Genomic DNA, 11,527 nt, shown 5'->3' on the forward strand with positions numbered 1-11,527 from the left:
AATCAAGCTGGACAATCCACTCTCGGGTCTGTTACCAAGCAACCAACACTGCTGATGAGGTAAACAAAATAATAGAAGCTACTTCACTGTGAAAATCACCTTTTGCAAAAAAACCGTAAGGCACTTTCACTACAACAAATAATGCTCCGTGACACTTTTGTTGGTCTCTATAATGCTGGTTGCAGTTCCTGTGCTAACTGTAATATGTTGTGCGGCAGTCTGTAATTACTTATAAGTGTTTTGTCATCAAAATATAACCAAGAGTCTTTCTACCATTAAACATCTTTGTTCTTCATTTTCAACTATTAATAAATGTAATACCATTGTCGGACAGCACAGTTGTAAGCGTTTTTTCCGTTGGTTTTCAAATAATTTTGAAGTTAGGACAGCTGTGGGGTTGTCCTAAAGTTAAGACAGTTTTTAGGGTTTTTTGTCAAGTTAGGAGGTTTCTGTAATACCCCTCTCCTATCTGTAGTTAAGATAGGATAACGCACTTAGGAAATGCTGTTCTGTAATAGCTTTTGTCCTAAATGTGGTCCTAACTGAAATTACCATGGTTACCAAACAGATAAGATAAGATTTTAAAGTTAAGATCTTTCTGTAATACGCCCCCAGGGTCACATATAACATGATCCTTTTAAAGGTTGAATGCCAACTGTTCATTCCAGAAATATAGTATGAATTTCACATGACAAACTTACTGTACAGTAAGTAAAGTAATATTCCTGTTTTTGAGGACGGGACGGGGGATTTTCTATTTTAGCATGTAACTGGCTGACTGCTATATTTGTCTTGACAGTTGTGACAGTTGCTGGTCTGAGTCTGTGCCAAATTTGACAGTCATAAGGGGGTAACGTTAGTAGGAAACTCGTCACCCGCTGCGCTCAGTGAAGACTCTGTAATGTTCTTTTAATCTGAAACTTTATGAAAAGAAAGATACAAATTATTTGGAAATCCTTTGTTTGGGGTTTACAATCAACAAAAGTAAATCACCCAAGAAAGAACACAAGAGGCCTCTTTATATCACACTATCAGAGAGTGAAAATTAAAGTCTGCAGAATTCTCTGTGGTTTGCAGGGAGTTCCCAATGCTTTGTGTTCTTGGAGAGTCAGAAAGGGATGCAGACAAACAAGATTTTCCTTTAAAAAAACAAAAAAAAAACAACAACATTATTTAACTAATTTAGGCCTATCTATTTTTTAAATCAGCCATTATAATCCAACATTTGCAATTACCTGTACCATGCTGGTAAACTGTAAGTTTAGACCTATTCTTAGACCTATTCCTGTAAATCTAAGACTCCCCTGATTTTTCAGGGGGGGGGGGATCGGGGCCATACAAAACTGAAAGTGAAAGCAGTCTGACATTTACAGGAAATCAGGTTGTTTGTAGGTGTATTTTGTTAGTGATCATATTTTCTATGACTCATTAAAATGTGACTAAAGGCATACAAAACTGAAAGTGAAAGCAGTCTGATATTTACAGGAAATCAGGTTGTTTGTAGGTGTATTTTGTTAGTGATCATATTTTCTATGACTCATTAAAATGTGACTAAAGGTCCATTGATACCAAAGATGATCATCATTATCAAGTTTTAATAATTATTCTATTTCTATGGGAAATAGAAGTCCACACAATATAACGATAACGACAGAGGAACAATATTGCTGGAATCACTTTCAGAGCAATTTTTTTTATCAGTATCTAGGTCGAGCATTTAAAGCAGCAGGTTTGCGCCTATAATAAACAGAACTTTATCGTGCATTGGTGTCGACGCTAATATATTAATATAGTAGAGTATTATTATAAACTGTAGCTAATATATCATTATTCTTACCATTCTTGGTATGCATGGGTCTTAAGTCATGGCAACATTGATTTTGGAAAACGGTGTAAATAATGTATAAATTAAATGTATGCAAAGATGACAAAAAAAAACATGATATATATCATTAAAAGAGTGAGAGCAAAGGCACAACACAATTACATATCCTGTGAAAGTCACATTTTTTTAATATCAAAGATGAACTTTATTTTGAAATAATGTCACGTTTAAATTAAATTAAATACAGTAAAATAAAACAAATAAATATAATATCAAATAAATCATGTTGTAACAGCTACATCAATACATAAATGTTCCCCAAAAATATTCTAGTCCAACATTTATACAATGCCCTGCATTCTCTGTGCAAATCAGTGTGTGTTTAGTAGGATAAACAGGACAGTGGCCTACAGAACTGACAGGCAGCTGGACAGCAAACACTGGCTGTCAATTCATAGGTCATCACCCTGTGTCCTAGACCCTGGATTAAACATGCTTTCTAACAACATGCATTAAGATTTACAGCCACATAAATTAAGTCCGGATAATTAATTAAGACTGTATTTTCAGGCAGAACCAGAGGAGATAAAGGTCACTATCTGCACGCAACAGCAGCTCCACTGGAAGACACAAAACTTCCACATGGAGTTGCTGTTACAACCAGTCAGCACCAAATCTCTGGAGTGCTCCCCCCTTGGACAGCGGAAGGAAGTGCACTTATTCTCACACAAACGTTGCAGTCAATGTCCCATTCTGACCATATAGGGCACTTCTTCAAGTATTCTAATAAATAAATAAATAAACAGAAAAGAAGAAGATCCCAAATCAAGAAGCGGTGACACCTGAAATGAAAGCACAGAGAACCAAGTTAGAGGGTTAAATCAGGATTCAAACAATGGCTAATGACTGCCATTAAGGACATGACTTTGACCTCTTGTTTCTTTCTCATCTTTATGACATGCCATAGACACCATTATTGGCCAACAGCGCGTCCAAAGTGCTAAGACTGATCTTGATAACAGCAATTTTATGATGGCAGTCAACATGAGGGTGCTTGGCAGAATTTGTATATGGGCTGAGAGAAAAAAGGGTGTGTCGCTCAATAATTTATGTGCCTTTATGTCCCTAAGTTTTAATTTCATAGATATCACTTCCTTTTAGTCATGAGTTACCCATCCCACATTCTCTATCTTGTTCTTTCTCTGTTCTTGGTTTCTTCATTTATATCATATTTTAGACTTTGCCTTGCTGTAAACCTTCCACTGCTTCTTGCTACCCTTGGAAAAACAGCATAATAAAGCAATTAAAGCGGGAACTCAGCACATGAGTCAGTCTGTGTTATCCGCTCCTGTTATCATCTTTTGAATCCACCATTATCTTTCTCATCCCTGCGCCGTGTCCAACATTTGTGTAGGGAGAGAGAAAATCAATGGCATGAACTCATGTAGGTGGTTCATTTTTATGGCAATTCCCAATTGTGGTACTTGATATCGGAGTAATACTCACATGTATTTTATCAAACGTACTTTGTAGAAAAAAAAACAACAACTAAAAATGTAACATGACTGTACATTAGTTTATGACTGTTGTATAAACATTGAGTCAACTTAAGATTGCCATTTATTTGCATCTGAATTTCAGTAACATGCAACTGACTTCATTTAATGAAAAAAAAAAATAGTTGAAAGATTTACAGACTAAACTTACTCTACCCTCTTGTAATTGATCTTTGTAAGATCCTGTTTTTGGAAAGTAACGTTTGAAGGCTGAGCACAATCCTTTAGCATTCTTTTCTCTTCCTCTTTAAAAGCATTAGTTTGATTTTGTTAGACAATGCAGGTATATTTACATTAGGATATTAATCTAGCCTTTTGCAAACAAAACAGACAGAAGTTATAGTTCTGCGTAAATTCAGCATAATGGCAAAGAGGCGAGGCAAAGATGTGAGCCTCACATGAATTTAGCTGTTTTTATACAAATATTTATACAACTTCTCAAAAATTATACATTCCATGTTCCTCACATGTGCACCCAGTAATTTATTTTCAATAAAAAGTTACTTACATTCACAGTTCTTCTTGTGGGAGTCCATATCAGAAAAAAAAAAAAAAAAAGAGAAAGAATGCAAACAAAAGAAACATTAATCTGAATATAGAGATTAACAGAAGCATAGCAAAATATGGCTATAAAAAATAAAAAAGGAACTGAAAACAGCAAAGTTAGTGACAGCACGACGAGAGAGCCAGCGGGTGAGAGGGGAGCGTCGGTCAGCAGTGCTATGTCAGGCCGAGAGAGGCCAGTTTAAAAGTGATTTGGAGTTGAAGCATAGTTAATAATTACACTCCTCGTCAATATTTAACATCTTTTTGGCCCTGCCCCTCAAATCCAACATCCTGGACTCCTATGGACTTACACACTTTCTATCTTAAGAATCTATTTTGAATGCTTTTAGGTACATTTATATTTTTAAAACACCTCAAAGCAACACATTTCATTAAAATGGACTATATAAATGTTGTGGGCCAAACAGACTTCTTGACAGTTGACTATAAACACAATAAACCACTAGAGGGCGCAACGGTTTAACTTACTTTTATTATTACTATGTAAAGAATCAGAACGTTGTTTGTTGAATATCACGAAAATTATTATAAAGTCTTATTTATTTTGCATATTCATATGGTACACCTGCTGTGAGTCGCTAAGGCTTGATTTATAAATCAGAAAATGTGTGATGTAGGTCAACGTCTTAATTACTGGTAATGGCACAACATGAGGTAATGCTGCATGATTAGAATAGATAAAATAGACTATGGACTCTAAACATTGATCAAAGAATGAAAAAAAAACGGGCTTTATAACAGGATAATAAAATGCTCATAAGAGAGGGTTAATTATTGCCATTGTTAGGTTAAAGAGCACAGAAGTGCAGAGTGTGAAGGAATTTCGATTGTCAAACACAAGAATGGCGCGTCAATTAATGTACCACGAGAAAATACTCCATCTACGCACATAATATAGTACCCCAGACAGGTGCAGTCTGGATGTAAAAGGGTCGAAATCTGTCGTGTTTCTTGTGATAAGAGTTGTGGGACTAGATTTACAGTAAAATAAAAACATTTTAAAAAACAGACACAATCTTACATTCTGCCCAATGCTAAAATAATCACAGGCCTGTAAGATAATGATGTGTAATGTAATGTGATGGTTATTTCTGGGGTTAATTTCAGCTATTTCCCTCACTTTAAAAGAGGAAATCAAGAGGAAATGAAATATTTCCTGTGGTTATGACCTTGTTATAGCACACAGGGTCAAACCACAAATATGCAATGTTTTATGGCTTTCAAATTTACCAGAACCATACAGGAAATTTTGCGGCTGTCGTCCTGCATAAAAGCCACGCTTCTGGGTTTTTTAGTCGCAAGTCAGCAGTCAGGAATATTGCCCCTCCACCCTGCAAGGTCTCAGAGTTCAGTTCAGGCTGTCATACTTCTTCACCCCCTCTATATTTTATGCCCTTTGCTCTTCAGCTCCTTTAAAATGTTTCCATGGTAAAGTATGTGTCACGTTGAAGGTGTCACTTATTAGATGCACTAAACACCATACAATTCTTACACGTGGAAACCACATTTCATTCCTGGAACATCGCTATCTATAATCAGATCTATAAATACATTTTACCAAACAAGAAGCTTGACAGAATTTATTTTCTAATGTGATGTGATTCCTTGTTAGTTATAAGAGTACTATCAAATGTTATGTTTTTGAGACGTACAGCTTCACAAATCATTAGCTACTAATGTTCTCATTTACAAAGTCGACAGTTTCAGCGGTAACCAAGATGTCCCTTATCTTATCAGAGAGGCTAGAATAGGGTGTGTTTAAGTGTGCATAACGCAATGTGTAATACACACACCCACACAAACACAGGTATGCATGGTCATTCACAGTCAAGTCAAGGTCTTTAGCCCAGCACAGATTCAAGATTATATTCTTATCTCAGTATAATGTATATGAAATTAATTGCGAAAAGGATACTATAAATAGGCATTGGGAAAGAATTTTAACTTCATATGAAGTAGCATTTTAGAGCCTTTAACAAATAACAAGTCAAACATTTTTTTATTGAGGTTTCTGTAGAAAATATTTTCTGAAGTGCACACTTCTAACGTGTGTGACAATGTGAGTCAGAAAACGATGCATGAACACATATTTCTAAAAGATTTTTTTATGATATACAGCAGGGATCCTCAAATCTGGCCCAAGAGATCCACTTTCTTGCAGAGTTTAGCTCTAACCCTAATCAAACACACCTGAGCATGCTAATCAGTGTCTTCAAGATCATCAGAAAATCACAGGTAGGTGAGTATGATCAGGGTTGGAGCTAAACTCTGCAACAGATTGGCCCACCAGGGAAAGATTTGAGGATCCCTGATATACAGACTCTTCATTAAATTCTGTTCAATACAGAAATACAGTGATTAATGGGACAAATTGTTTTTACATAAACTGGTTCACCTGTTCCAGTTAAGCAGATTTCTGACACATTTAAAATGCAATTTTAGTATCACATTTCAGATGATTTCATGTTCAAATTCACTTTATGGACCAAAATAATGTCCTGCACCTATTTAAGTTTATTCTTGGCCACTGCTGTCTTACTCAAGACATGTCAAACTGTATATAAAATGATAAAAATGTCCATCAGAAATCACTTTACATCACTTTTTAACTAGTTTCCTTTTCTTTTTTCCATCTACTCCAGTAACAGTTGCTTCGTTTTTCTGGGCAGCCCTCTTTTTTGTCTTCTCCATCACTGTTTCCATGGTATCCCAAACCTCATCTTCCTCTTCCTCTGCTTTCACCTCCTCTACATCTCCACTATCATCTGCACTTGATGACTATAAGAGAAAAGCACAAAAAGAGTTGAACGTTTAACAAAGTTATTAGGATACAGTATAAAGGCATCAGCAACTTCCATTGTTGTTACTGTTGGTAGGCAGTTATATAAAAGCGAATCATCAAAATGATGCTCCCTCTGACACTGAACCGCCGCTTACCTCCAGTTCTCTGCTAGACAGCAGCACACAATTGAGTCGTGACTTCAGATATACCTGCACAGAGGAAAATATGTTCATTTATACAAACATAACACTGAGTGGGAGGCACTTCTGATTATATGGTACATGCAATCAGATGAAAATAAGAGGAGAGGGGCTATGCAGAAATCTGCAGAGAAAATGAGAAAGATGAAGTGCAGGGAGAATGGAGAAAGAAACCTGGTTTCTTGTGCGTTCATACCTTGTGCTGTAAGGAATGGTCCTCCAGGCTGTGTACTCTCAGAAAACGATCCAAACCACAAGAGGCCACCAATGGAAGGGAAGGATGGCACTGCAACCCCCGCACTGCCCCCGCCAGACCCTTAAGACACCCACGCACAAGCCCTGCAGGCAGAGAGAGAAGAAAATGGGGTCAGACAAAACAACACTCTCAGGAGTTCAATAATATTGCAGTGCATATATGGAGAACGGCTGGCCAAATACATCCTTTATACTTGAAACACACACAGATCCAGGACAAAAAACCCTGAGCAATGGAGCTTCAGTTCAAAACAACCGCTTTTGTGCAGATCCAAACCTGCCTAAGAGAAAAAATAAACGGAGCATCCACCTACTGCTTACCTTTCCGGAGGTCAAGGATGGCGAGCTCCCCGTGAGTGTTGCCCACGACCACTGTGCCCTGGCTGGCAGGAAGAGAGAGCGCTGTGAGCGGGTACTCTCCAAACTGAGCCTCCAACACCGGCCTTCTCTGAGGCGTCGAGGGGTCATACACACGCACCTGACGGAGGAGGAGCAGAACAGAGAGGGCAAGATATTTTGAGTCATGTTTGATCACAGAAGTTTACCTTGAGACACAAAGGAAGACATGAATAAATACAATAGCAAAGGGCTAAGCTGAAAGTTTAGTAAACACATAAATGAAATCAAACAGAAATTCATTGGTATAAACAGTGACTTCATAGATTATTTTACATGATTTTGTATAAAAATGATTAATTACTTTACTTGATTCAGTTAAAAGCAAATCACTACTTTGAACTGCATGCTGGTTTTGACGAAACAGACAGAATTTAATTGAATACGCTATCATTTAAAAGTTTGAGATAAGACATTTTTTTTTAAAGAAATTAATACTTTCATTTAAAAAAAAAAAAGAAGGAAGGCAAAAGTGACAGTAAAGACATTTGTTCCTTTTTTTTTTTTATAAATTATGTTCTTTTGGACTTTCTATTCATCAAAGAATCCTGAAAAAAATAATAATTAAGCAGCACAACCATTTTCAACACTGATAAGAAGAAGAATTTTATAGGATCATGTGACACTGAAGGCTGAATTAATGGCTGCTGAAAATTCAGCTTTGCCATCAAAGAAATACATTAAATTTTAAAATTTATTCAAATATTTTTAAACAATATTTCACAGCATTACTGTTTATATTGCATTTTTTAATCAAATAAATGCAGTATTGGTAAGAATAAGAGACTTTCATGTTTTTTAATTTTTTTAATTTATTTTACTGACACCAAACTTTTGGATGATAGATTACATCATTTCAGGTGTTCACTGTTAACAAAAATTCAGATACTATAGATGGAACAAATGAATCCAGTATAGATACCTTGTAAGAAACAACAGTAGACAAGCACGGAATGGATAAAACCAGAGTAAAGACAAACCTGGTGGTGTCCAGTGCATGTGACTATTTTATCTGAATCTGGGATGAAGCCAATATCTCTCACCCACACGGGCACTCGCATATCCAACCAGTCATGGGCTACCTGATGGATTAAAGAAAAAAGGAAGGGCTTGAAACACAGAAATAAACTACTGGGGGCTAAAAAGTTTATAGTTTTCTTCTTCTGCCTTACATTTTTGGCTGAGAATATTGGCTTATCGGGTCTCTCCAGATCCCAGACTTTCAGCGGGTTCTCTTTACCCCCTGTAGCCACACGATGGCGCTGTGATGGGTTCTGCTGCATTCTGCATATTCCATTTCCAACATTTACCTCAACCTAAGAACAGAGACAGATGAGGTTGGCTGAGGATCAGATTTACTGTAAGTCCACCTCTATCTTAACAGTCAACAAAATTATTATAAAGATGAAGAGATCATCATACATTATTCAATCCTAATCTACAATTCAAACTGTAGAAGCAGCACTACGCAACTAGCTTCATAAGGAACAAGTAAAATAGTCGATGTTGGGTCACTTTATGTGTTTTTAGTGTTTTAGAGTCAGAAAACAGCACAATAAAACATCCTCTCCCATTTCTTTTAAAGGGGTGGTTTACTGTTTTTTTTTCTAGGCTTGATTGTGTTTATGGGGTGCAGTCTAACATGTGTTCATGCTTAATTTTTTTAAAAACGCATTATTTTTCATATAATTTACATTTATTCCACACCGCTCTGTCCCTTCTCTGACAAACGCCTCGATTACTTCCTGTTTTTATGAAGCCCCTCCCTCAGAAATACGTGATGGGCTCTGATTGGTTAGCTGGCTCAGTGTGTTGTGATCCACTAAACCGCCGAGCGTGCGTCTAAATGTCCCGCCCCTCAGCTCAGCGGCATGTGCTCCGGTTGTATTGTAAACAATGATTTATAACAATATAGAAAGGTCTATATTGCTTATCCATTTGAGCCCGATTGAGACGCAGAGGATATTAGTGAAGAGGATCGCGCAGAACCTGTGCAAGCACGGCTCTTAATGGTATGTTTGTTTGTTTGTTGTCTCATACCGTTAGATACGCTGTTATTATGCTACTGCTTATGTTAGCTTTTAATATACGTTTTTATTCTGATTAAAGCTTTAATACAGTACGGCAACCGCACACGTGTCCATTCCATGTATAACGCTTATCATTGCTATGTGAAAATGTATAATTGGAACAGTTTGTTGGAGCTGATCTGACGATCTGAATGAGAGAGAGAGAGAGAGAGAGATGCAGAGCAGGGGACGCGAGGAACAGGATTGAGAACCGCTGTTTTAGAACATTGATTTTGAAACTTGTGAATCCATTAGAATCGATAGAAGACAGAATCGCGATTCATATATGAATAGATTTTTACGTGCACCCCTAGTTTTCTCTTCCTCTTCTCTAAAGCAGCGCAGCATGGCCCCCTTCCTTACATGTTCCCGAGGGCGGGGTTTATTTGGGTCAGTGACGTATCAGACCCGGGAAGTAGTTCATTGTAGTCCCTTACCAGCCGTTTTTGTAGGCATTAAACTTCCATAATTTCAAAAGACAATATCTCTGTTTGCATTGAACTTTCAGCGCTGCAACTTTGCAGATGTTGTTTATGCTCAAACAGCAACATTACACACTAACTAACATTAAAAAAGTGAAATTGCAATAAACCACCCCTTTAAACAGTCAGACCCTTCATCTGACCTACAATAAAATAAAAATAAAAAATTAACAAATATACATGCAATAAGCGGCGCAATTGTTAGAAACTCCTTTTGACTGGTTCATTTCTGAAGATCGTGTCATCATAATTAGCATACAGTGATAAATTACAGTAAAAATAATAATTATAATTTTTTTTAATGGTACTGAGATGCGTATGGGATTATATTATGGGGACAATATCCTTTTTTATTTTTTACTGTAGTGTATTGAAAGGCAACCTAATGTCTACTTTATCATTAACAAGTAAACAAATCAAGTGAAAAATATAATGCCTATATATACACACACATTTATAATCATTATAAAGTGTGTGTGTGTATATATATATATATATATATATATATATATATATATATATATATATATATATATATAGCCCACCACACTGCAGGACATTGAAATCACACTGACTTACTGTTTCTGTACTGCCTTCCTTCCACACCTTCAGCAGTCCTGACTCCACACATGTGATCATAGAACTGGAAAAGAAGGAAAGAATGTCCATCATTCCTACAATACATCTATGCAAAACAACAAAACATTCAGTAGTTCATCAGCCCCTGCAGAGATGAGCATAACATGACATTGGCAACCACCTGTCAGTGACAGCCAGTCCTGTGAATCTGCCCTGTGAAGGATCTCCACACTCTCTGGTCTCTGTGAAGATACCCTTATCTGTGCTGAAAGTTTTCACAGTGCCGTTCACACTGCCCACTAACACCTGCAAAGACATGCACACATAGACAACGTCTGTCAGTCACTAAATCATGGTGATGAAGTCTGTTACTCCAGTTCTCTCTCTTTCTCACCTCTGATTCTTGAGGATCTCCCCATGCCATCACACAAACCTCCTGATCTCGACTCAAGCAGCTCATCTCACAAAAATTAAACGCCTGCTTTTTGGTTAAACTCACCCCTTGAGATGAAATACGGATAATAACAAATCATTAGTTCAGTGGCCCTCAAGAAAATTAAATGGCACATATGTGGTGCTAACTCACGTGTACTGTACATGGCTAGCTAGCTAGTCAGAAAAAGTGTACAATATGTCAACAAAGAGAGGAAAAAACACCTTACCTTTTAATATTCCAGTTTCGGATCCAAGCCATATTGAGCATATTTGGCTTTTAGCAGCCATTTGAATGCAAACGAGTGATTTTGGAGTTACTGACTAAATAAAAACAGATCTCCACGCTACTGTCGCACACAACTGCGTCCGGGAGGAACGCGC

The 11,527-nt window shown here is 37.0% G+C and overlaps 1 protein-coding gene across 1 annotated transcript; it reads right to left on the reverse strand.

Moving 5' to 3' along the window:
* Positions 1–5,928: 5,928 nt before the first annotated feature.
* On the reverse strand, positions 5,929–11,514 carry wdr74 (WD repeat domain 74). Its single transcript, XM_058790097.1, has 10 exons — positions 11,374–11,514; positions 11,106–11,212; positions 10,893–11,017; positions 10,712–10,775; positions 8,754–8,897; positions 8,562–8,663; positions 7,507–7,663; positions 7,127–7,269; positions 6,886–6,939; positions 5,929–6,726 (listed from the first exon to the last, which is right to left on the reverse strand). The coding sequence occupies exons 1-10, from the start codon at positions 11,432–11,434 to the stop codon at positions 6,547–6,549; spliced, it is 1,137 nt and encodes a 378-aa protein (XP_058646080.1). The 5' UTR covers positions 11,435–11,514; the 3' UTR covers positions 5,929–6,546.
* Between the last annotated feature and the right edge of the window lie 13 nt (positions 11,515–11,527).

Source organism: Onychostoma macrolepis, chromosome 10, assembly GCF_012432095.1.
Source record: "Onychostoma macrolepis isolate SWU-2019 chromosome 10, ASM1243209v1, whole genome shotgun sequence".
NCBI lineage: Eukaryota > Metazoa > Chordata > Actinopteri > Cypriniformes > Cyprinidae > Onychostoma > Onychostoma macrolepis.